Genomic DNA, 25,953 nt, shown 5'->3' with positions numbered 1-25,953 from the left:
CTTCTGACACTATTCCACAAGATGGAGAAAGAAGGAACCCTCCCTAATTCATTCTATGAAGCCAGCATCACCCTAATACCAAAACCAGGAAAGGACACAACCCAAAAAGAAAACTACGGACTGATATCCTCGATGAATATAGATGCTTAAATCCTTAACTAAATACTAGCTAACCGAATCCAACAACATATCAAAAAAATAACCCACCATGCTCAAGTGGGTTTCATATCAAGGATGCAGGGATGGTTTAACATATGCAAGATCTTGGCTCAGAAACCTCTATAGTGCGCTGATATTGCACCAGGGAACATCCTCATAACATTGAATCTCTGAAGACGGGACAATAAAAGAGAAATCCTCCAAACTTTCAAGTTGGGCTCATGGTATCACATACCTTGGCTACCCTCCTCACTTGTACATGTGTAAGTGGTGACGATGTGACTACTGTGCAAAGTTTACACAGCAGTGTAAATGGTGATAAGCCACAGTTTACATTCAGAATAAATGTGATACGCCACATAAACAGAATTAAAAACCAATATATCATGACCTGATACCTGATCCTATTGAGTACAACTAATATGCCGCTCACACATAGGAGCCTCACCATGCAAATTCAACATCCCAAGAAAAGTCCCATTGATGGTGTCAGAGCAATGTGAAATTGATGTAAAGATTTTTTTTTAACTTTCAATTTTGGTATGTATCTTGTGGCAAAACAGTAACAGCCTATTTATGAACATGCACCAGTCCACGAACCAAGCTTTGCACACCTTGTTCTAGAATGTGTAGGGGAAGATGAGTTAACTTCCCAACCAATTAAACCACTCAACTCAACCTGCGCTTGCTAAAGTCATTAACATCCTAATGGCCAGATCCTAAGGTCTGTTTTCTCTGCCCTTTCCACTTAACTATCTGCCACAGTTGATGCTATTGATTAGTCTATTTCTTGAATTCTCTCTCCCTTTACTTTCAGGAGGGCGTGCTTTGCTGGTTCTCATCATTTGTCTTTGTTTTCAGAACTCTCTTTAAAAGTGCACAGTCTCTGACATTTCATATGATCCTGATTCTTCTTTCTCTAGATAAATGTTGCTATCCTTTGCCAACAAACATTTATATGTTGGTGATATTCAAATCAGTCAGCAGGCAGACAACTGTTCCTAAACGGTTCCATCCCTGACTCTGGGGACAGGGCCCTAAACCATGCATCGTGGCTGTTGAGCTGGAGAGTCTCTGCGGTCTTTCCAGATGTGCTCCCCAATCTGCTCCATGCTTTGACTCAGCTCTCATCACCCCTTGTCTGGTTAATTGCAACAGCTTCCCATCCCAGCACCTGCCATCAGTGTGTCTCCTTTCAGCCAGTTTATCAGCTCCCTGCCCATCTTTCTTAAGTGAAAAAATAACCAATTACATATTTGTCTTTTAAAGAATCTTAGCTGGTGGTCCACAGCGCATGTGATGCTCTTCAAATTCCTTAACTTAAAAATAATATGCCCAAATGATATGGTTCAAATCTACTTCCTGGCCTCATTTCCAAACAACCATAACATTTCATGATTTATGCCTTTGCACATGCTGGGCCCTTGGCAAGAAAGCCATACCTCTTTTTTCCCTCTGTGAGATGCTATTCATTCTTTAAGTCCACATCTGATGATTCCCTACTCTAAGATGTCTGCTCCCATTTCCCAAGGTAAAGGGAAACATGTATTTCCTTTGGTTCATATAGTATTTTATCCATATGTCTGTCACCCTGATTAATTACACTACACTTGGACTTTTCATAGTGTCTCTCTTTGTGATAGACTGTGAATCCCTCAAGGACAATGCCATTCATTGTTTTTCCCTCTGTTTCTTATAGAGAAGTGCCTGGCACATAGTAGGTGCTCAGCCCATGTCTGTCCCTTGAAAGTACTGGAATGCTTCTATCCACAGAAATTTTTTTAAATTATGCAGGCAGAATAGACAAACAAAACCATTAGTGAAATAGATGGTTTTCATTCAAGGGTTCAGTTAAGGTCTCTATCCTTGTCTCCTGCAAATCATTGCTTTGTACTTTATGGCTCAAGGATAACATGCTTGTAGCTCCCTGCACACATCATTCGGTTTCACACCTCTACACTTCTGCTCTATTACTGCCTCTGCCTAAAATGTCCTTCACTATGCTAGGTGCCCTCATCACCTGCCCAACACCTATGCAACCTTTAACACATGGTTCAAGGAAAGTTTACTTGCGACTCCTCCTGCCAAATTAAGCTAGGTGCCTCTCCTCTCAGTTCCCAAAGCATTTATTGCATAATAAATGTTCATTACATAAATAATGTTCATATACATAAATGAATATGTATTCATTATATATTGACATTATTTGCTTCTGTTTCACTCTTCCTAATTACGACTTGCAAATGCTGTAACCTGCTTAGTCTTCATGTCTCAGGAAGTTAACCGACAGTACTTGACATACAAAATACAAAGAACAAATGTTCACTGATCAGGACTGAGCTAAATCTCTATAGTGGCTCTGTTTTTACAAGAGTTAACATTTGGGTCAGATGAAGGTTGGATTATCATAACCACCTATCTCAGACTGTAGAAGACAGAAGTTTATATTCGATAGGTACAATATAGTTATTAGGACTGTGGTTCCAAACAAGTTTTTCTAGCCATGGTACATTTAGATAGGGTTATGGAATCCCTAACTTCTTTCAATATGAATAAAACTTCAAAATCAGATTCAGTGGAGAGACAGGTGGTTGTTTTAACTGACTTCCTATACATAGTATAATTTTACCATGAAGTAATATAACTCAGACATAGGTTACTGGAAACATACACAAGCTACAAAAGAACAAGATTACACAAATAGCCTTTAATTCATTGGAAATAGATAGCTTCATTTTCCTTGGTTTATACTCTCTTCTTAACAATCTTCCATATTTATATACCTAGGCTATACATTTTGCAAGATTACTTAAAATTAATGAGAAAAATTTAAATTGTTTCAATCAATATAATCAAATTGTTTTAATCAAAGTGAAACTTTCTTACTACTGGAGACTCAACTGTGATACATTCCATATGCTGTTCTAGAGGGGAAAATGTTCTTTTCTTCTACGGACACCTGGACTTTCTTATACTCTTGTAATTTCTAGTGCTTAGCACAGTATCTGAACCATGGTAAGATTCATGCATTTTTAATGATTTATCTTAATAATCTATTTTTGTTATTATGGTTCCTAGTCCCAATATCAATTTCTTACTATTTTTATTATGAAATTATTTATCTATCAAGTGCAAAGTACTTTCTAAATATAATATAATACTCGAAATACCATCATAAGACAGCAGTCACAGATTATTTATGCTGATTTAAAAGTTGTAAGCATAGAAACATCATTGATAATTTCAAAAGGTTTGCCAATTATTCATAACACTGTATATTATTGAAGTAATCTACATTGAAAAATAATCAGTTACAGAAGTAAATATACTAATCACAAATGAACTATAAAAAAACTTTCATTCACCTAAGGCCTTTTTGTGATTGTGTTCATTTCTGGAATGCCCCCCCAAAAATTAACTCCAATCCAAAAACCACCACAGAAGGAACAAAACAAGTAACTCAGGTGATAATGACAACAGGTGATCTTTGTATTCTCAATTCTTTCTCGAAAGCAAACAGCTAAATAGAATACAATTTCTCTTGTAAATTGAATCCATGGTAAATTCTTCAGAATGGTTTTCCATTGTGATCAGAGAATACTTTAAACAGAGGCATTTGATAACCTCTATTTCATTAAATTTGGTAATAACATTTTTCCTTATAGTGCATCAACCACATTTATTGAAAGTTGACTTCGTCTGTTGCTTTCTAGGCACACATTAATGCAAAGCTGTTTAGTTGGGAATGAACCATTTAAGAGGCTCTTCGAGCAAAAACATCAGTCTACGTAGCAGACATAGGTGGGTATCTATTGATGAAAATATTCCAGTTTTACTAAAGACTAAAAGTCAGACTTCCTTTTCAAAGTCATGAGCCACAGGAAGAAAGATTTTTGATAGAGAGATAGTTGACAGTATTTGTCAATAGTTCAAGTTATATGGATCCCAGCTCTACTACCTCCCCCATTTGTCTGTAATAAATCAATGAGATGACTTGCAAAGTTGAAATGATTGCTCTTGACACAATTTACAGCGTTTACTCATAGAAGTCACTTCTTAAAAATTTTTAAATTTATTTATTTATTTATTTTTTTAGAAGGAGTTTTGCTCTTGTTGGCCAGGCTGGAGTGCAATGGCGTCATCTTGGCTCACTGCAACCTCTGCCTCCTGGGTTCAAGCGATTCTCCTTCAGCCTCCCGGGTAGCTGGGATTACAGGCATGTGCCACCACACCTGGCTAATTTTGTATTTTTAGTAGAGACAGGGTTTCTCCATGTTGGTCAGGCTGGTCTCAAACTCCTGACCTCAGGTAATCTGCCTGTCTCGGCCTCCCAAAGTGCTCAAATTACAGGTGTGAGCCCTGCGCCCGGCCAGAAGTCATTTTTTTTGAGACAGGGTCTGGCTCTGTTGCCCAGGCTGAAGTGCAGTGGCATGATCTCGGCTCACTACGACCTCCACCTCCTAGGCTCAAGCCACTCTCCCACTGCAGCCTCTCAAATAGCTGGAACTACAGGTGCATGCCACCATGACTGGCTAATTTTTGTATCTTTTGTAGAGATAGGATTTTACCATGTTGCCTAGGCTGGGTCTTGAACTCTTGAGCTCAAGCTGTCTACCTGCCTCGGCCTCCTCAAGTGCTAGAATTACAAGTATGAGACACCATGCCATGCCAGAAGTCACTTTAAAGTCATGTCTTCTTAGTGTAAATGGCATCATGATGGACTAGTGAAGACACTATAGTCATTTCCACATCTGCCTTTATAATTAATAAAGACTGGTTTAAGCAGACAATCTGTTAATATCTCTTTATGAAGCCCTCTCTCTTCCTCACAATGTGTGACAAGCCTTCAGAGTGATGGCTGGTATCCATGTTTCCACTCACTAGTGGTGGAAGATAAGGGAATGACGGTGGTATTTTAATAAAGGGACAGTGCTAAAAAATAGTCTGAATCCATTCTGTCAAGGTGACCACATTATCAAAATTTATTTTTTTCTTCATTTTAGAGCTCTTCCTTCCATGCCTTTCTGACATCACTTAGCACAATATGGAACATGGAAACTGACTTGCTAGCAGGTCCATGAACAGTAGTTAGTACTACAAACAACTGAGGGTAGCTCAGGGACTCAATTGTAGTTACACAGGTAGAAACAGAGATGGACAATGGTAAAGTCTTTCTACATCTTAATTTATTTCATTAAAAAAGCTTTACACAATACATTCATGTATGCATGCTTGCACATACATGCATGCACACATACACACACACACACACACACACACACACACTCCTCAAGCACCTGGCTTAAGAAATAGTATGTTATTGATAACTTTAGAAATCTCTACGTATCCCTCCTTCATCTTACCTCCAAACTGCATATCCAGAGGTAACCACCATCTGATTTTTTTTATCATTCTTTGAAATTTCTTTGGAGTTTTACTACATATATTTTATTCCTAAACAATGTATTGCTTAGTTTTACACTTTTGAACTTCATAAAAATGTATGTATTTTAGATGATTTGATGTTTATCTCTCAGAATGAGGTTTCTGTAACTCATTCATGAGCACTTTCTATGCTCTGGAAAATTTCATGATGTGAAGAGATCACCGTTTAGGCAGATGGGCCATTTGTGACGTTTCTACTTTCTATGTCATTGTAAAAGATCCTGCCACAAACACTCCTCTACACGTCTAATTGTATGCACATGTAACAGTTTATCCGGATGAAATTGAAGTTTTAGAATAGGTACATCTTCAACAATACAGGTATTTTCAGATTATTATCTAAAGTGAGCACATCAATTGATAATTCCACCAGCAATGCATGGAGGTTCCTGATATTCCACCTCTCATCAACACTTGACATGCTCAGAATGGTTATTCACACAGAAAATGAATCCTGGCTGGCTGACTACAGATATTCACTAAGAATCACATGGTGCTTCTGAGAGTCACACATGGTGCTTCTAAGAGTCAGACCTGGAGTTACAGTTACTTAAAATAAACTGGCCCCATCCGAAGGCTAGAAAAAGACTGTTTGTATCCATAAGATGGCAAGCAGAAGTTTTAAAAATAATTCTGTTGATGCTTACAATTTAGACCTCCATTTTTCTGGTAAGAAATTTCCCAATAACGTTCTGAACATTATGTCAAAACATTTGTGTCAAACTGCTGTGTTCTGCCAAACAGCTAAATTTTCCAGTCAAAGCAATTAATTAGAAGATATTCATGATGTCTTTCAAGATTAAGAAGTCACCATAAATGTAGAGAGAAACTGAAGAGAAAAAAAAAACATCACTCAAATCAGGATGCAGGAGATAAGCTAGTTTGTTGATCTCCATTTGGGAATTTTGCTTTGAGTTTTCTAACTCTTCTGTCATCATTTCTCCAACTCTAAATCACTCAATTAATAGACCATAAAGAGGCTTCAGGTTTATGAAGGGCTTAAACCTCAAACACAATTCTTGCTTCTCTTCTTAATGTATTTAGTCTTTGTGATATTTTATTCTTATTACAAAAATACCTTGGGTGCTGAAAATCATCATAGTACCAGTAGATCACAAATTGCTAGTTTAGTCGGCTCTAGACCATCTTGTAATCATTAGGTGAGGAAGTTCATTGGTAAAATACTTAAATTCCTGAGACAAATTATTCACAAAAACATTGCTTAGCTTCTTTCAAACCAAGGCTATATATACATATATCATCTCTCTCTCTCCCTCTCTCTCTCTCTCTCTCTCATCTATCTATCTACCCATCCATCCATCCATCTTTCTATCTCTCTACCCATCTCCAAAAGGCAGTGCGCAAATGTCAGGATGGGGCTTATAATTTTAACTGATTAGAGATGATGATGAAACTCAGGTCAAACAAGCCAATATCTGCAAGGAACAGTTAACTTTCCATGGTTAAATGACCTACAAACTATATTCCATGCCCACAGCAATTGTTCTGCACAAGAATGGTGGTCCTGAAGGGATCAGTGGGAGAGAGAATACAGTGTTGGAAAATACATTTCTCACCACTTCTAGAGAAAAAGTTCATACTCTACTGATGGTCGGCTCATGAGGTCATCCTTCACCAGAAGGAAGAGCGTGTTAGACTTTGGTCAACAAAGACCTCAGTTGAGGCAGTCAGAGAGTGACCAAGGGGAGACACCATCTCTAGGCAGTTGTGAATGACACTCACTGAAAAACAGGAGGGATAGCCAGCAGCAGCCTCCCTCATGGCTTTGTAGACACTTTACTAGAAAATATTCTGTTATCTCACTGGAAACTGGCCAGATCATAATACACACATCTAAACATTATTAACACTCAATTAGAATAAATACACATAATCAGGAATATATCCATCCATACTTTGAATTTCTTAATTCATATTTCTCAAAGGCTGGCTACATGTTTATCCTTCAGCAAAATCAAAAGCTTCAGCTTGCAGCCTCTGTGACTAATCCTATTATTGAGTTTAACTTATTAAATTAATTTACACTTATTTTACAACAAAATGCATCTACTCAAGAAAATATGGAATGCATATTTATTTTCTATACTTACTCATATTTTACTGACAGTCCTCAGGTGATGATATTTCCTCTTGGTATTCTACCTAGCTAATTCCTTATAAATTCATTTTTGGGGCTCTAGTTTCTTTGGTATCTAAAACATTGTTGAGATTCAATGTAAAGACATTTTATTTATATATATTTTTTATTTTTTATTTATTTTATTTTTTATTTTTTTGAGTTGGAGTCTTGCTCTGTCACCCAGGCTGGAGTGCAGTGGCTCGATCTCAGCTCACTGCAAGCCCCGCCTCCCAGGTTCATGCCATTCTCCTGCCTCAGCCTCCCGAGTAGCTGGGACTACAGGCGCCCACCACCACGCCTGGCTATTTTTTTGTATTTTTAGTAGAGATGGGGTTTCACCATGTTAGCCAGGATGGTCTCGATCTCCTGCCCTCGAGATCTGCCCGCCTCGACCTCCCAAAGTGCTGGGATTACAGACGTGAGCCACCGCGCCTGGCAAAGATATTATTTTAAACATTAGAATCATATGCCCTTTATATTGATAAATAAGCCCTTGTAATTATTTCCTTCAGCGCCTTCCTAGAAATAATCTTTCTGTATGCTCAAATAAATGTTTAGGAAATTAACAATTTAAAATGGGCTATTACGGATTTTACTGACAGTGCAATAGAGAAACATTTGTAAGGGTACACACAATCTTTATGCTAGGATGTAAATATTGAGGAGACCAAAGTGTCAAAAAAAAAAAAAAAAGAAGCATTGCAGGACAGTACCAATAGTTATGAAAAATACTGTGGCTCTTTGGCACAGCCCTCCAATAGAAAAGTAGTGTTTGGGAATAATCCTTATACAAATACACCTTCTTGGAGTGACATAATACCAGATTCCTGTTACGTATTATTTTTAACTTTACTTCTTTAAGTAATAGTCTTTCATTTTATTTGGAGGACTGACCTCACAAGTGCCTTAAATGTCAAGAAAGAACTTAAACAAAAGCAGATATCCTCTACACAGGAAATATTCAATGTTTAAGTAGTGGAATGTAGAATTATCCCTTATATCCAAGGTATAGAGATGTTATCTTCAAGAAAGGCCCAAAAGTAGATTAATGATGGATCTTATTCATAAGCCCAAGGCAATGCATGGTATGAAATTACAAAGATAAGGGGTAACAAAAGAAATTCTCTAGGAGAATCTATACTTGGTATTCATTAGTCCTTCCTAATCCAGTAATACAGGTGTCAGCAAAGGGCTCTTCTTTTACCATGAAGGAATTTGGCCACATTGACACGTGTTGAAAAAGAAGAAATGCCAGGTGCTAATGTCCTGAACAATAACTTGTCTCCATTCGCAGGTCCATGAAGACTGTCATCTTGACTCCCTAGAGGATTATAACCTCTGAATGGATTCTTTCATGAGTATTTATCATCCTTAAAACCCTGATCAGAAATATCAAATGATCATAGTTGCAACGTGCCTGCTTTTGCACCATTGGTACTAAAAGCTTCTCTGCTATACTATGCTGATAAGTATTAACATTAATTTTCAAACCACATAGAATGGCTTAAAATCCTGTTCTCTCTCACACAATGCAAGGAAAAGAAAGCCAGAATTATGCTTTGATATTTAACCGATTTCTCTAAGAGCAAGGACCACCAATTAAGAATTTTTACCTTGATTTTTTTTTTTTTGTAAACATTGGTTTTAAAAACAGAATAAACAAGGAACACCAATGAGAAAGAAAGCACGTTTTCAATTACCTTGGAAACTCGGTTTGCAACTTCTCTGCCCACAGTCAACCCCTGGACAAAGGTCCTGGCAGCAATGAAGGCGCGGGTAACCTGAATCTTCAGTTTCCGGGGCACGTCTCCAAATGGCTTGAGCTGGTCAGTGTATTTGCTCACACATTCCAGGTAGTCTTCACTGAAGTGATACTGAGGGTTTATCAGCTGAAACATCCGTTCCAGGAGCCGAGCCCAAAAGTCATTGAGCATTTCCTCCAGATTCACATTACCCCCAGTGTAGTACCTTTTCAGCTCTGTGAAGAGGTCCTGGAAGACTTCTGAATTCTGCATGTACAGCATGCCATAGGTCCGTACAAACATATCATTTAGTGACTTTTCTGCATTCTCCAGGAGCTCTCGGAAAAATTCTGCAGATAAAACAGAAAGAAGTCATAAATTAATGAAATCTAGAAAGCCCAAGGCACCTACTTACCTTAAGTACAACTGCTTTTAATTGACATTTTCATGGAAAAACATATCCTGTGATTAAGGTGTTAACGGACAGATAAAAAACATATTTTAAATGGGATTTGACCTACATCTATGACCTTGTACAACTCAAAACAGAATACCCCATGATTTCCATTAACATTAGGAGTCTACCATGTAATCCTCCTCCAAAATAGCTCAATTCTTTAATCATTTCTTGTTAAATTTTAAATAATCCTATGGTTTGATACAAACTCAAATCAAAATATATTGCAAATATAACGTGCAGAGTATTGTTGTTTACATAATGACAAACACATTTGCTTCAGTTTATTTATAAATTTGTCCTAACACTAAATTCCATTAAATTGCTTTTATTTGAAATAGTCCATAAATGAGATGTTCAAATTAATGTCATATTTTAGACTCTTTCTAGTTTCTATATATAGCAATCAATTAGCAATGTTCAGATATTCATAATGCAATTAAATTCACTTCATAATAAAGCTATAATGAGCATAATTTAGGTGGCCATAATGAGTCAGAAAGCCTTAAAGTATCTTGGATTATCATTACAAATATAAACCATCATGTTATAGAACTTGAATAAAATATTGACAATTGGACTTTCTGGTTATGAGGTTCTAAATGAAAAAGTGCACACCAATAATTCAATTCTTCCACTTTGCAACAGCGCTTGAGTGTTACTAGGATCCCTTATAGGATGCAAAAAAATAAGACAGAAATTAAAGCCATTGGGTATTATTAGCCTCACTGGCCCTCATGCTAGTCTCCCTCAAGACACACTTTGTGTGTGTAGGGCACCTATCCTTTTGCACAAATAAGCTTGGGTAGAGCAAGTTCAAGTTTTATCTCATTTAGAGATTATAAATTGGGGTGGGGAAAGAGCTAAGGAAAGATAATGCTTCTGAGGTTATCAATCTAAGTTCCCAAGAGTAAAATGATTCTGCTTTACTTCTTCATAGTCCCCGTTTATTCCCTGAAACTATGCCCCTTCTCAGAAATGCAGGGACAAATCAAGTCCTGCATACTTCAAAAGCTCCAGGAATTTTTTAAAAGGACTATTCTCCTTTCTGGGGTTCTGGGTATTCTCTGCTAAGATACAGAAAGGAAATAGTGACAAACACCTCTCCATTAATTCCATGGAAGCTACTTGGGCATTCTTAGAAGTTGGCTGAAGAAGTGCTTGGTTTAGCCACTTCGGTTCTGATTAATATACAATCAAACCATTGTCTTGATAATTAAATGGTGTCTATAATAATGATAAATGTTTTATATTTGTTTTCAAATCAGACCAAAGCAGCAATGAAAGTACTTTTCATTTGTTTACCTCCTTTCTATGAAATATATATTTTTTTAAATAGACATTCTGTTGCTACAGTGGCAGCAAAAACTGTGGGATTATAAATACTGTGTAATTTTGTCCAGGTCACCAAATGGTTTTTATTTTTACTAAATGTAAAATAAAGTTAAATATTATTAAGTCTCTCTGAATCTTTAAGGATTCGGTAAAGAAAATGACTATTGAAGCAGATAGGGCGAAATTTGCAAAATTGAGAAGCATAAATTTATCAAAATATTTATATATGCTGTATGCTGATGTTGCTTATCATTTTAGGAAATCAAGAGAATTTCATACTTTTTTCAAAAATGCTAGTTATCTAGTTTGTCCTAAAATGGAAACTATATTAAATTATTAATATAAAAGTATGAGAATATCATAAGTTAAACCTTCCGATCTGGAAACCAAGAATGAAAGTAGCTTGGCCTTGCTGATACAGGAACAGGGTGGAAGGCATAACAGATTGTGAAAGAAGATAAAAAAGAATGGGAAAATCACTGAATTGAAAAATACTAATATAATGAGACTGGAAAGTGGATTCTAATCATGAGCTCTGGACAGCCTATTCATTTATATTCTTTTTGAGGTCAATTATTTTGTTGGACTTAGGAATTAAAGCTTAATTTATTGAATACAGAGTACTGCCTTCAGCAATGAATAGTCAGTAATCAATAGTGTGGTCTGGATTTGCAAAGAGCTTTAAAAAAAAGAGAGAAGAAAAAAAAATTCTCTGATACTCATTGTTCTCCAAAGTCTTGAGAAATAAATGTTTGTCTTAGGAATAAAAATATCATTTTCTCTTTTACTGAGGGTAACACCTCCTTCAGCTTTTTTTATTTTTTCTTCTGCTGATATGAGGACTCTGAATATTGAGATATGCCTACTTTGAAAGTGAATGGTTCAAACAAGATTGCCCACTCACTATGTCTTGTGGTTTGTTTTTCTTAAGTTTAAATTAGTATTTGTGATTGAGTATAGAAACCAAGTTATCACATTTCAATAAATATGGCTCAAATAACATTTCCTTAGATTCCAAGCTTACATTGTTGTCTAAGAGTATGTCATCGTCTCAAAAGTTTTCTATTAGCTTCACTGATCCTCAAAATCAAGTTATTATTATTTCTTGTTAAAAATCATTATATGGTTTACTGATCTCATAGTCAAAGTTAATATTTGGTATTGAAAGATGCTAATGTATCAGCCAATTATGACAAATGTTGCTACCTCAAGGCACATTGATCTAAGATCTTATGAATAATGGAGATCCAAGGTACTGAGGCAAAGCTAATGTCCTCCAAAAATAAGGGTACTCATTTCATTTTCACCATGACTGTAGACGTCCACCTTTTGAAATCTGACTCTTTGAACAAATTACTTTATGCTTGGATGAAAATTGTTTCTCAGCAAACCAAACAAGATGGAGATTTAGAAGACAGTTATGTGATCCATTTTACTGATGAAGTATCATGTACAAGCAACATCAGAGAGAACAAAATTCAAGGACAATATAAGAAAAAGCAATCTCAACTGAACTCTTTTAAATGGAAGAGGACAAAGCACACGTTGGATAAAGTCTTCAGTCAACAAAAATTTTTATCTGCAAAAAACAGTTTGGCAGAAAGAAATGCTATTTGATTTTTTCTTCTTCCTCAATCACAAAATATACATCAAAGGTGATTGCTCAGGGCTCAGTTACGCTTCATAGGTGCACAAAAAAACCTTTCCTAGGCAGCATTAGCCTCTGGGAAGATTTTATTCATCTAGAGGGGAGATCTCACTGCAAACATCTGTTTGCTTCAGGGCAGATTGTCTCAAGTGGGAGAACAGTCTTGTAGATAAAAACCACCACTGTTGCAAAAGCAAAAAGAAGGTCTGTGTGATGTGGCCTGATCACTTGGAGAGACCTCTTAAGGGGCAGAAACCAACCCCAAGGAACCAAGAGGTACCCTAAGGATAACTGAGAAAGGCTCCAAATGAAGCCTCCAAATAAATGGACTGAAAGGTAAGATGGCACACCGGGACAAGGGGAAGCACAGAAAAAGGAAAAAGGCAGACAAGAGGCTCTCTACAGTCTACATCACACAGCAAAAGCTTTTCCCATTCAACTCAGAAATGTCTTGTTAACACTACATAGATAAACATGTTCTGTGCTGGATTAGGTACAGGATTGGATTAAGTACTATATAACATCCTTTTCCTATTTTTTTTTCATGCTCTCAGAGACATTTCCTATTAAAAACTTGTTTAAAATGAATGTTACAGCATGGTGGTGTGAATCTATATCCTTTCGGAACCCAAGGAGTGAAAAGCTTTGGTCATTAGTCAGTCGAGATTATAGTACTTGTCCTACTGTGGGAAGCAGGTATGCTGTTTCCTTCCTTAAACCCAGAAATACACACACGTGTATGCAATTGTGTATGTTTGTGTAGTTATCTGCTAATCTCTTTGTTTCTACTCTCCCTCAACAACAGTATGCTAAATCAGTTTGGTCAGCCCAGCCAAGCTGTGGGTAAGGAATGCTCCATAGGAGGGGCTGACATGGAGGATAAACTGGTTCTGAAAGCTGACAACCGGCCAGGTGCAGTGGCTCATGCCTGTAATCTCAGCACTTTGGGAGGCCGAGGTGGGCAGATCACCTGAGGTCAGGAGTTCGAGACCAGCCTGGACAACCTGGTGAAACCCCGTCTCTATTAAAAATACAAAATTAGCCGGGCATGGTGGCGGGCACCTGTAGTCCCAGCTACTCAGGAGGCTGAGGCAGGAGAATCACTTGAACCCAGGAAGCGGAGGTTGCAGTGAGCTGAGATCCTGCTGCTGCACTTCAGCCTGGGGGACAGAGCAAGATCCATCTCAAAAAAAAAAGAAAAGAATAAAATAAAAAAATAAAAGATGAAAGCTGACATCCTATAAGGGTTGTGATCCATAGACACTCAATAAACTTACCAGCCTGCCTTCCCTCCTGCCTTTCTCAAGGTGAAATGAGGAGTATTCTTTCTCATTCCACACACATGTGTCAGCTTTCAGATATATCTTTTGAGATCATTTCTCCTTTCAAAAGGCATCTTGCTTATGTAACAGCCTGATATAATCTGCAGGAAAATGCTGAGCTAATGAGGAGCATTAATGAAGGGAGACCCACAGTGCCATTTATCCTCTTCTGCATTAGACTGTGAGGGAGGGAAAACGTGGTCCCAAATGGCCTATCTCTTCCCACTTCCCAGAGGCTGGGACCTTGAAAGTAAGTAGAGTAAAGACGGACATTGCTCAGGACGTCTGTCCTTGCCACATGAGGCGGTGTCCTTTGCAAGCTGCAGCTTGTGTGCTATTGAGCAGTAGATGACCCTAGTCTATCTCAGGTGTCAACTTCAGCACTGTGCACATTTTGAGCTGGATAATTCTTTCTTTGGGCAGGGGTTTGGGGAGCACTGTGCTATATATTATAAATTATTAAGTAGCATGCCTGGCCTCTACCTTTTAGATGCCAGTGGCACATCCTTCTCTGAGTAGTCACAACCAAAATGTCATCAAACATTATCAAATGTCCTCTTGGGGACAAGACCACTCTCACTCCCTTCCTTACCCCCACCTGCTGAGAGCCACCCTTCTACTGATAGATTCCAAGGTCTGCTAATAGAACATTAAAAATATTCAGAGAAAACGCCAGCCTATTTCTAAACCTCATCTCATCAACCCCATGATTTGTTTGTAATACAAATTTGAGGTGCTGTGTCTTAAATGGAAGGAACTGAAATATAGATTGTATTCACAGTAAGATTCTCGGTAGTCAATACTGCCATTTCCATGTATGGTGCCTGTTACAAGATAGTGCCTTAAAAAGTGGTGAATAGTGAATGAATGAGTAGATCGATGGATGAACATGACCATCCAGTGAAATACATCCTGACTCCTTTGGTTCTGGACTTCTCTTTGATAGTGATGATTTTGTGGGCCCGCCTCAGAGAAAGAAAGATCCCACAAACCACATCTTAGAACAGGACATAACTGATTTGCCCTCTTGTCATCTTGCAAATTCTTATACATTTATACACATATAAATATTCATGTATAACCCCCCATGCTCCAAGTTCATGTGTACCTACGCATAAAATATTGTGCCTTTGTTTAAAAAAAAAATGTTGGCTATCAATATCGCTCTGCCAGAGCTTGACTTTCTCTCCAAACTCTGCCTGTCCTGAGCCATTCTTTGCCTGGCTTAATGATTGCTTCTGCTGTTCTGTCCCTGCTGGGACATGACTTCATAGTGCATTATCTCACCAAGCTGATTGCACTCACATTCACTCACATACTACATTTAAGCAATGCCCAGCATGCTACATTAGAGTTAATTCCCAAACCACTTTTGAGTCTCACACATTGCAGTCTCACACATAAAGCCTTCTTCCACTCAATAAGTCATCTGCTGTATTGAATAAACTCACATTGAGGCTTTGCTCAAGTGTTGTTTTTAATATGCAAGACTATGGCATCCTTTATTTCCTCATTCATACAGTTTTTTTAAAAAGCAGTTATATAAGGGAAAAAGGAAAAGAACTATTTCCAATAGATATTACATTGTCTCAGTATTTTTTTCTTAAACATCACTTGCATTTTTTTGTGTAAAAAGCAGATTCTTTGAATGTATTTTTTAGATTTTGAGGTTGAAATTATATGAAGATATTTTTTAAATTACAGTTTATTTTAAAAGGGAGAAATAAAAATCTATGATTATTAAAAGACAATATTGCTTTAAGCAATAATTCCTTTGGGATTTGCCACTTCTGCATCTCATAATTCACACTTTCCTTTGCTCTGAATGTGTGTAGGTGTATGTTTTTATAAATTAAGTTTATTATAAGTATTATTATTTACTCAACTAATTACTCCCAGGACTTAACAAAAGCTTATGTAATTTCAAAGTGATCTCGTAGTAGGAATCCACATCTTTCCTGTTTGAGAGGTTATTAGAACCAAATTTTTAACCCTCAAGTAAATGTCCCTCCCCTCCATATACACAAACTAATTAAAAATGCCAGTAATATGGCAATAGAACATCTTCATCATTTCCATTTGTCTTCATTATATTTTAGGAGAAAAGTAAAGATACCAAACTTTAACTGGAGACAAAAGTGGATTTGAAACAGTGAATGATGCTAATTTCAAGTAAAAGTAGAGATAGTACCTAAGATGTTGCCTGACTTCTAATGGGCATCAGATATTTTATTACAGGCTTTACATACTTGCATGGCAATCAGTTATTAGTTTATCTAGTTTGCAGATAAGAAAGCTGAGGCTCAAAATGTTAAGTGAGTTGCCCTAGATCAATAGAACCAGAATGCAACCCAGAGATCCAAAACGATGATAGAAACAGTTCTAGGAAAGAACAAGACAGCAGGGTGGCTTTGTAGTCAAATTTTCAGACCATGATATGAATAATTAATGGGAAGCATTATAAACTCTTAGGACAGTGGATAAATTCATATTTAAATATAAATTGCAAAATGCATTCTAAAGTCATACCTACATTATTTATAAAAGTAATTTTCGGCCAGGCATGGTGGCTCATGCCTGTAATCCCAGCACTTTGAAAGGCCAAGGCAGGCGGATCATGAGGCCAGGAGATCGAGACCGTCCTGGCTAACACGGTGAAACCCTGTCTCTACTAAAAACACAAAAAATTAGCCAGGTGTGGTGGCGGGCACCCGTAGTCCCATCTCCTCAGGAGGCTGAAGCAAGAGAATTGCTTGAACCCAGGAGGCAGAGGTTGCAGGCAGCCGAGATCATGCCACTGCACTCCAGCCTGGGTGACAGAGCGAGACTCCATCTCAAAGAAAATAATAATAATAATAATAATAATAATAATAATAATAATAATAAAGAAAATGTGGCACTTATACACCATGGAATACTATGGATCCATAAAAAAGGATGAGTTCATGTTCTTTGCAGGACATGGATGAAGCTGGAAACCATCATTCTTAGCAAACTAACACAAAAGCAGAAAACCAAACACTGCATGTTCACACTCATAAGTGGGAGTTGTACAATGAGAACACATGGACACGGGGAGAGGAACATCACACACTGGGGCTTGTCGGGGGGTGGGGTCTAGGGGAGGGATAGCATTAGGAGAAATACCTAATGTAGGTGATGGGTTGATGGGTGCAGGAAACCACCATGGCACATGTATACCTATGTAACAAACCTGCATATTCTGCACATGTACCTCAGAACGTAAAGTGTAATAAAATAATAATAATAGTTTTCATGTGTGATTATTGTCCCATTAATATTAAGTAGTTAATACAGATAACCGAGCCTGGAGAGCATGCTCAAACCTCTGGGATTGGTATATTTTCCTAAAAGGGGGGGCTTCTGCTAGAAGAAAATCAAACACAGAACCTGGGATTATCACTACAGTGTATAGAACAGTGACTGGTTTACAAAAGGATAGTTAAAATGGCCAAAATGGTGCCTCATTTTATGATATTTGTACACCTAGAAAATATTGTGTAAATCATAATTAATTCATAATATGTATATACATATATGTATATATGTGATATTTGTATATACAGACAATATTGTGTAAATCATTTTATGTATATCATATTATGTATTTTATGTAAAATATTATGTACTTTATGTATATCATATTATGTGTATACATATTATTATGTATATATGTATATACATATAACAATTATACTTATATGTGAATACATTCACATATCCCTGACAAATTACATAGAAATCATATTTTCATGTTAGATAACATGCTTAAATTTATAATTCAGTTGTAAGTCTTAACATTTTGTTAAAACTCTCTATAATAGTTATCCTTTAAGGAAATGAGTATCCTTAAAATAAGAGCTATTAATGTTATTTGTTTCAACCAAGGAGACTCATAGACAGGGGGCCCTGACTTTGTTCAGCAATCTCAATGGAAAGACAAGTTAGAGAAACTGAGGAAGAACAAAAAAAGCTGATCACATAGTACATCTACTGTGAGATGTGATTGTCCAAATATAATACAGAAAAGATATGTTTCCACTTCCAAAATGGAGTTCTAATAAAGGATGTTATTTACAGTTGAGTACTGTGGTTGCAAATGATTATAATTGCAACACTTAAAAATCCCGATGTCCTAAATTTGTGCTTCTCGAGGTACATTTGACCAGCCCATGAAGAGACTGTGCGCCTGAACTGTGCATCCCAGGCTCCTGGAGAGGTTCAGCACCCAGGACAATGCTTCTAGTAATGAACGTCCCCAGCAGAGAATCTGCTTACCTTTCCTATATGAGTATTTTCCAGGCCTATTTCCTCTTCAGGACCCTCATCCCCATAACATTATTAAATAACTTGAAAACAAGTGTTTCAGAGAACATACTTTACGAAATACCGTAACAGTTTCAAGAAGGGGTTGCTTCTAGTTAGCAACCTATTTTAAGTCCTGTGAGCTAAGAATGGTTTTCACATTTTTCTGTTTGAATACAAAGAAAAAAACCAACAACAAAAGATGATATATCACAGAGACTTTCTGTGGTATAAAATGACAAAAGTATTTAATATCTAGTCCTTTACCAAAAAATTTTGCCAGTCCTTAGCATGGCAGGTCAAAATCTTAAGTGAGACATTCAAAGATAAATTAATTCAACAAAACATATCATGCCTTTAAATTCGTGTAGTCAGGACGACAGTTTAATTATTAGTCTGCCAACTCTCTCATAAACAGTAGAATAAAAGTTCCTTTTCTTTCATTATTTTCATATGTTAAAATGTGCTCTGAAAACTCCACAATGCACTCATCTCTTTATATTCCTTTGCATGGTAGCTAAAACCTAAAAGTAACTCCTTAAATCATGTAAATGATTTGGAGGATTCAGGTGAATTTAGTGATTTTAAAGTGAGACACTCCTAAATTTTTCTAAGGCTGTAGTCTAATGAGTCCCAGGAGACTTAAAAAATCTCACAGTAACTCTGACATTTAAAAGAGTATAGAGATGAAAAAGAAGAATAAAAAAAAAACCCTACTTTGATACCGGGTTAAGAAAAACTACTGTTATTACAATTTCCTTTTTTTTTAAATTTCCATTTATGAAAATTAATAAAAATAGAAATTTAAACTATCTTTTAACATCTTACAAAAACTATCAAAGGCCCTGCAACAAAATGTAGTGTTCATCACAAAAGAAGGAGAATTATTTTCAGAAAATCGTAAGTATATTGGCTGTTAAAAATACTATAATACATAATTCAAAAATGTTCACAATATTTAATCCAAGGATCACTTTGTATTATACTACTCTCAATGTGTATTGGAAACTCTTAAACATTATAAATTAAATTTACTTAAATTATATATAAGTAGAAACAAGAGTTCTAGGGCAATACTCCAGTAAGTCAAGTAAATCAAGAATATAATAATGCATTTTAATGCATTATTCAGGTCAATTGTACATCACCAGTTTATGTTTTTCCAATGTGTCTAATCTAATAAACTTTTCCATGAAGAAATTTTTAATGAAAAGTCATCAGTATACAACCATGAATGTTCATTAAAAATAATCAATACCTTGCACCAAAGTACTTCAATTTAATTCCACTAAAGTCAGCTGAAGAGACTAAATGCCAGATTTTTCAGAATCAAGTGTGTAATTCAGTTGCAAAAATGAAAGTTTCCCGAAAAGCAGCACTATGTAATTGGTTGATATAGGGAGATTTGAAGCAATAAAGCAGTTTGTAGAAATGTTGACTTGAATCCACATTTCACAAGGTTAAACTTTTTCTATACCTAGTGATCCTTTACACATTAGATTGATAAATGTTTTATTTCTTGATAGGTTATTTCTCCCAAAGATATCTTTTAAAGTAAGAAAGACTGATTAGGCCATTTATGTTCTCACGGTGGTATAGATAAACTATTAATTCCGAGAATCATGAATTAAGCCTGAAATGTGCTGATGGTTGCTGCTAAAAGCAAACAACTGCTTTGAGCCTATGGACTGCATTTCTATCTCATCCTAAGCTCTGAATATAAAATTAAAAGCTGAGATGCTTTCGCAGTTCACTTTCATCATTGCAGTTTCCTAGCACTGGCCTAAAGAAAACGGCCTCTGGGCCTGGCCTGCAAATCTGCTTCCATTTTTCTTTCAGAAATGACATTAACCACAGTGTGGGATGCCTGTTTAACCCTTTATGCACCTAAAGTATATAACTGTATTAGCAGTAACTTAAAATCATTCCCAGCTTGTTTTTTCTCAACTGTAAGAGGCAATTAGGTTTCCAGATCATGATGGTAGTATTAACAATATATATTAACCTGTTCACAAACCCAGTTCTTTCCCCAGCTCCCGTTCCTTCTTCACCTAAACATTTGTTGGACTAGAAGATGGAAAAACTCCAAGAACAAACCACCAAGGATCAAATCTGGGATGTGGACCCAAAGCTAGTTTTTTTGCTAAAAGCCAGTGATAAGGACCTGGGGCTATTGGAACAGAAGATTGTGTAGGCTCTAAGGAGACTAAAGAGGAACAGCCAAATGGAGTTTACTTTTTCCTTCCTTCTTCACACAGCTCAGTGGTTTTCAACCCAGGGTGCCCATTAAAATCACTTTTAAAAATCTTTATGCCCAGGCTGCATTCATTTTCTCTGGGAGTGGGATCCAGGTACCAGTATATCTTGTATACTTGTATATCTTGTATACTGATCTCCCCGGGTGATCCCAGTGTGCAGCCAAGATAGAGAATCACTGCAGCTCTTCGTTCTCCAACACTTTCATTTTAGTTGATGTATGATTGTGGTTCCATGGGCAGTGGAAGGAGAAATGGGGATGGAGCCATATTATACATCATGAAAACTCCCAATTCTATACTTTCCTTCATTTCCTTTCCCTTCTCTCTTTACTCCCTGTAGACAGCCAGTATTTGCATCTTGAGAAGAGAGAGTTTCATTGATGAAAGAGTATCAACAGTATGTGAGGAACACTAGCAGTGCTTCTGAGGACAAGACTGTGCTGGTATGTTTTCCTTTCTCCTCCATTTCTTTCCCATTTATCAGCACCCAGCACTCTCTCTCAACTCTCCCTCTGCCTACATCAATTACAGGACAATGGGCTTGTCCCACGATGCGGGAAGGATGGGTATACCATGGGAAGAGGAAAGAACAGGGCTTGATACTCCCCCAGCTAATTAATGACCAGGGGAAAAGGAATGCCAGTCACGGCCCACCTAGGGTGCATTTAAGCACATAACATAGACAACAAAAACTGAAGGTATTGAGAAATGCTGAGTTGTAAAAGCATAATTATATATAAAAATTTTGTGAAAATATTACATCTTAATTTAAAGCTAAGTTTTTAGGTTACATCTTTCCGGTCCATCAAAAACTGGCAATACTGAAAAATGTGAAAATTCACAGAATAAAAAAATTTACCTTGTTCCACAGACGTCTGAATAAGAGCAAATGTAAGTAGGACATTGAGAGTTTAAAAAAAGAAATTGAAAAGTAATATTTTTGTATATTCTATTATATCCTACCCTCATTTCTGAGTTGTTTTAAACTATGTGTGTATATATAAAAATTATTATATATAATATATACATATAATAAATATATATGATTTATATTAACATATAAAATTATACATACTGTATAAATAAATACATCTATAATATATAAGTATATAATTTATATTTTTATTTTATATATACTTATATATTTATGTATTAGATATAGGTATAACTAATAAATTATATCTATAATAGATATTATAGGTATAATTTTTATAAATTTATATCTATCTATCTATCTATATATATTATTTTTTGAAACAGGGTCTCACTCTGTCACCCAGGCTGAAGTGCAGTGGCACCATCTCGGCTCTGCAACCTCCCCCTCCAGGGGCTCCCAGGATCCTCCCACTTCAGCCTCCTGGGTAGCTGGGACTACAGGTGCATGCCACCACACTGGGCTAATTTTTGTATTTTTTGCAGAGATGGTGTTTTGCCATGTTGCCCAGGCTGATCTGGAACTCCTGAGCTCAAGCCATCTACCTACCTCGGTCTCTCAGAGTGCTAGGATTACAGGCGTCAGCCACTGCATCCAGTCTAAACTGCTTTTATTTTTTAAAATATAAGTTTTAACTTCTTTGATATTTATTACCAAAGTCTTTTTTTAATAAATAGTGACATGAAAGATGCTTCAGTAGAAAATAACACTAATAAAAGGAAATAGTTCAATTACAAAGGTAAGGTCAAAGATTTGTGTACAAAGATATCCATCCCATTATTATTTATATCAGCTAAAATGAAAAAGGATTTGAAAATCTCACAAGAAGGATAAATCTACACTGCAAAATATTGTTATGTTTATAATTATTTTTAAAGAATATTTAAAAGCTAACACCACATATTATCAGTCTGCTACTATTCCAAGGGATTCTTATATTAACTGATTTCATGTTGTCAACAATCCTATGAGGTAGTTATTATTATCATCAACATCTTACATTTAGGGAAACAGAGACACAGCAAATTTAAGTAACTTCCAAGGTGATGGAGCTGGGATTCCCAATCCAGGCAGCCTTCCTCCAGGTTTAGTGCCTACAGTGATAGACCCAGATTCTATGAGGACTGATGCTGATGCAATTTACAGGACTCCCTTTAACAAATATTCTACACAATTGTGAGTAGGCACAATTAGGTACAGAGCCTTCGAAAGGGTCTATTAATGGGAAGGCACCTGAAACATAAGCTTCACCAGATTCAAATGAAATCCACCTTTAATACAAAATATAATACCGTAATAGTATGCTAAGATAGAAATAAAAGACATAAAAGTATATATCCAGTACAATCTGTTTTGTAATTTGTGAATATGCCTATTAAGAGAAATCAAAATATATAATAACGATTTACAATTGGTTGAAGAATATAGTTTGTGTTTTTTTTTCTCTGTACATTGTCTAACTTTCCAAAATTAACATTTGAGGAAACAGAGGCATGGAAAATTTAAGTAGATGGCTATAAATTATTTTCATAGTTGAAAAAAAAACAAATATTATTTTAACTTAAAAGACCTAAAAATATAGGAAGTATTTTGTCTAATAAATCTACCATGGCGAATCCAAGAATCAAGCTGAAAAAAAAAAGCATAAAGAGGGCAGAAGGTAAACAAGTAATTTACTCAAAATCACAGAATGTAACAACAATGTAGCATGGAATAGAATTTGGGTCTCTTCACTCTAAATATAGTGAATTAATGCTGATTAGTAAAAAGGGTGTAATAAACAAAAGAAGTAAGTAGTAGTCTCTAAAGCACAGCGTGCTGTCTATAAAATAATAGTCCCCAGCATGGTTAGGTAATTATTAATTGATAATATGATCATCTTCAGTTTTGGTATTGTAATGAATGCTTTTTAAAATATAATTTCCATCTATTTCTTGGCAGAGAAAGGATTTCCCAAATTGATGTAATCAGGAGACAATAAAATTTCATTGTTCATTATTATAGATGTCAGACCAAACTAAAGAAAAAAAATCAATCTTAGATTTAAATGACTGCATGAATTGAAAGTCATTGCTCATTTTCTCTACAGAGCCTTTGGTGGGGATTTGATGAATAAGATGATAAACTGTGTAATTCTATAAATGTTCCTACAAACAATTTGAAAACAATAACCAAAGTAAAGGAAGTTAAGACACCTTTTACCACCTTTGCCCCTTACCATACACTTGGTTCTTATTGATGTCAGGAGTTAGAGATGGCTCAGCTCCCCAAGCCATGTCTTAGAAATCATTTTAGTCTTTAAATCTATCAACAGGAAAATAACATCAGGCTCATGTGGCATCACAGATGTCTTCATTCAAAGGTAATGAATATACTTTTGATGAATAAACAAACAATAGATATCCTGATGTAGTTACATAATGAGACAAAGTATTATTGTATAAGACCTAAATGAAAATGAATAAATTTAATGTCAATCTAATTTGCTTAACATTGATTAAATTTATTTTGTCAGTTATTCACAGGATACTTCTCAAAGAAAAATGTTAAATTCATTAATTTCATATTCTTGGAAGTCTATTTTACTTTCATAACATTGTCATTTGGAATGCAAGAAACAAAAAACGATTATCTTTAATCATTTGATAAAATATCAATTAATGACTGCCAGTACCTATTTGAAATTGTACAGGGTTGAATGTATGCAGGTCGTTTTTCATCATGTTAAAATTATATTAAATTCTAGATAAGAATATGCTTACTTTGATACAGTTACATATTTTACAAATTTCAAATTGTTTATATTTCAATTTCTGAATTATATGGATCATTCACAAAAGTCTCCCCAAAAGGACATTCAGTTCAGAATTCAGTAATTTTCAAAAATAATTATTCATGCCACAGGCTTATTATTTCACACTTTAGTGGATGTTTTATATTTTTTGTTGTTATTAGTTGTATGTTATATAGTGATATAATATCATTCTTATTTTTTTCCTCTGATGTGTGTCATAAAAGCCACCCATCAGCAATCAGCATTGTTTACAGGAAGGTATCTGAATATCAAAAATTGGTAATTTCTGCAAAATATAGCCTTAATACAGCTCTGCTTTCAGGGAGGCAACTTATTTAAAAATCTCAGCAAAGCTTTGCCCAAACAACAGTCTTTTGTTTTTTGTTTTTGTTTTGTTCTCTTTTAAATACCTTGACCTGGGAATAGGTAGCTTCTGTTGTAAACGTGACTCCCTCTGTGCCCATCTCTCCCCTCTGTTTTTGAACTGCTGATGGTAATGAATCTCCCTCTTCCAGCGCCAACTGCTGCATTCAGTTATCATCAAGAGCAGACATCAACCAGCACTCTAATCTTGCTCTGATGGATAGAATACTAACCTTTCACAAGATTAGAGACACAAGGTGCTGTGGAGATAATAAAATTCAAACAGGTTTATTTCAAAGGGCAACCCAGTCTCGCTTTTGTTCATGGGTCACTTGACAGATCATTTGCCAAAGTAGTTTTTGTATCTTTCCAAGCCAGGTTCTGGTTCAGTGTGCCAAAGATGTCAAATTAAGTGGGTCCCCAAAGCCCCTAAGCCTACAGTTCCAAAGTACAAACAGGAAAAGTTGGGAATAACACTATTTTATTTCATGTGAAAAAACTCTATTGGCCAATAATTTTAATTTTGCTTAAGTCATACCTAATGTACTCAAGAGACAAATCAAGGCTGACCATGTTGAAAATACCAATGATTTGGCATAACTGCTGGTCTTGTGATCCTTAAATATAAATTTCAAAAGATTAGAGATTTTATTACAAATAAATATCTAATGAAAATAAAAATCAATAATTAAAACGTGCTTTTAAAAACACTTTGTGGATATCTGCTTAACATTTTTCTAGAAATATGTCAAATAATATTTGTTAATGGCATAAATCTAGAATAAGCGCTGTATAAATAAGAAGTGAAGGACCAGGAATAAAAGCAATTCCTCAAATAGCAATGAGTAATCCTCAACAAAAGTTTCCATGTATTTCTCCTGTCCACTATCTTCTCATTATTTAAAATTACCTTCTGCCACATACGAGCCTGCAGATACCTCCTAACAAGAAAATGGAAAAGAAAAACCAAAAGCAGTTACATGTTAAGAAGACACCTAGAATGTGTTAGTCACCAATAAGATACCACTGG

At 35.9% G+C, this 25,953-nt stretch overlaps 1 protein-coding gene across 2 annotated transcripts in view; it reads right to left on the bottom strand.

The window, feature by feature from the left end:
* The window catches only part of GPC6 (glypican 6), a 1,199,462-nt gene that overhangs the window by 575,316 nt on the left and 598,193 nt on the right, over positions 1–25,953 (bottom strand). For both annotated transcript variants that reach the window (XM_055360577.2, XM_004054645.5), the window contains one exon: positions 9,445–9,836. In XM_055360577.2, the coding sequence (XP_055216552.2) occupies positions 9,445–9,836 (392 nt within the window). The remainder of the gene's footprint in view (positions 1–9,444; positions 9,837–25,953) is intronic.

This window comes from Gorilla gorilla, chromosome 14 (genome assembly GCF_029281585.2).
Source record: "Gorilla gorilla gorilla isolate KB3781 chromosome 14, NHGRI_mGorGor1-v2.1_pri, whole genome shotgun sequence".
Classification (NCBI taxonomy): domain Eukaryota; kingdom Metazoa; phylum Chordata; class Mammalia; order Primates; family Hominidae; genus Gorilla; species Gorilla gorilla.
The sequence above is the reverse complement of the archived record's forward strand: the minus strand, read 5'-3'. Positions and strand labels throughout refer to the sequence as shown.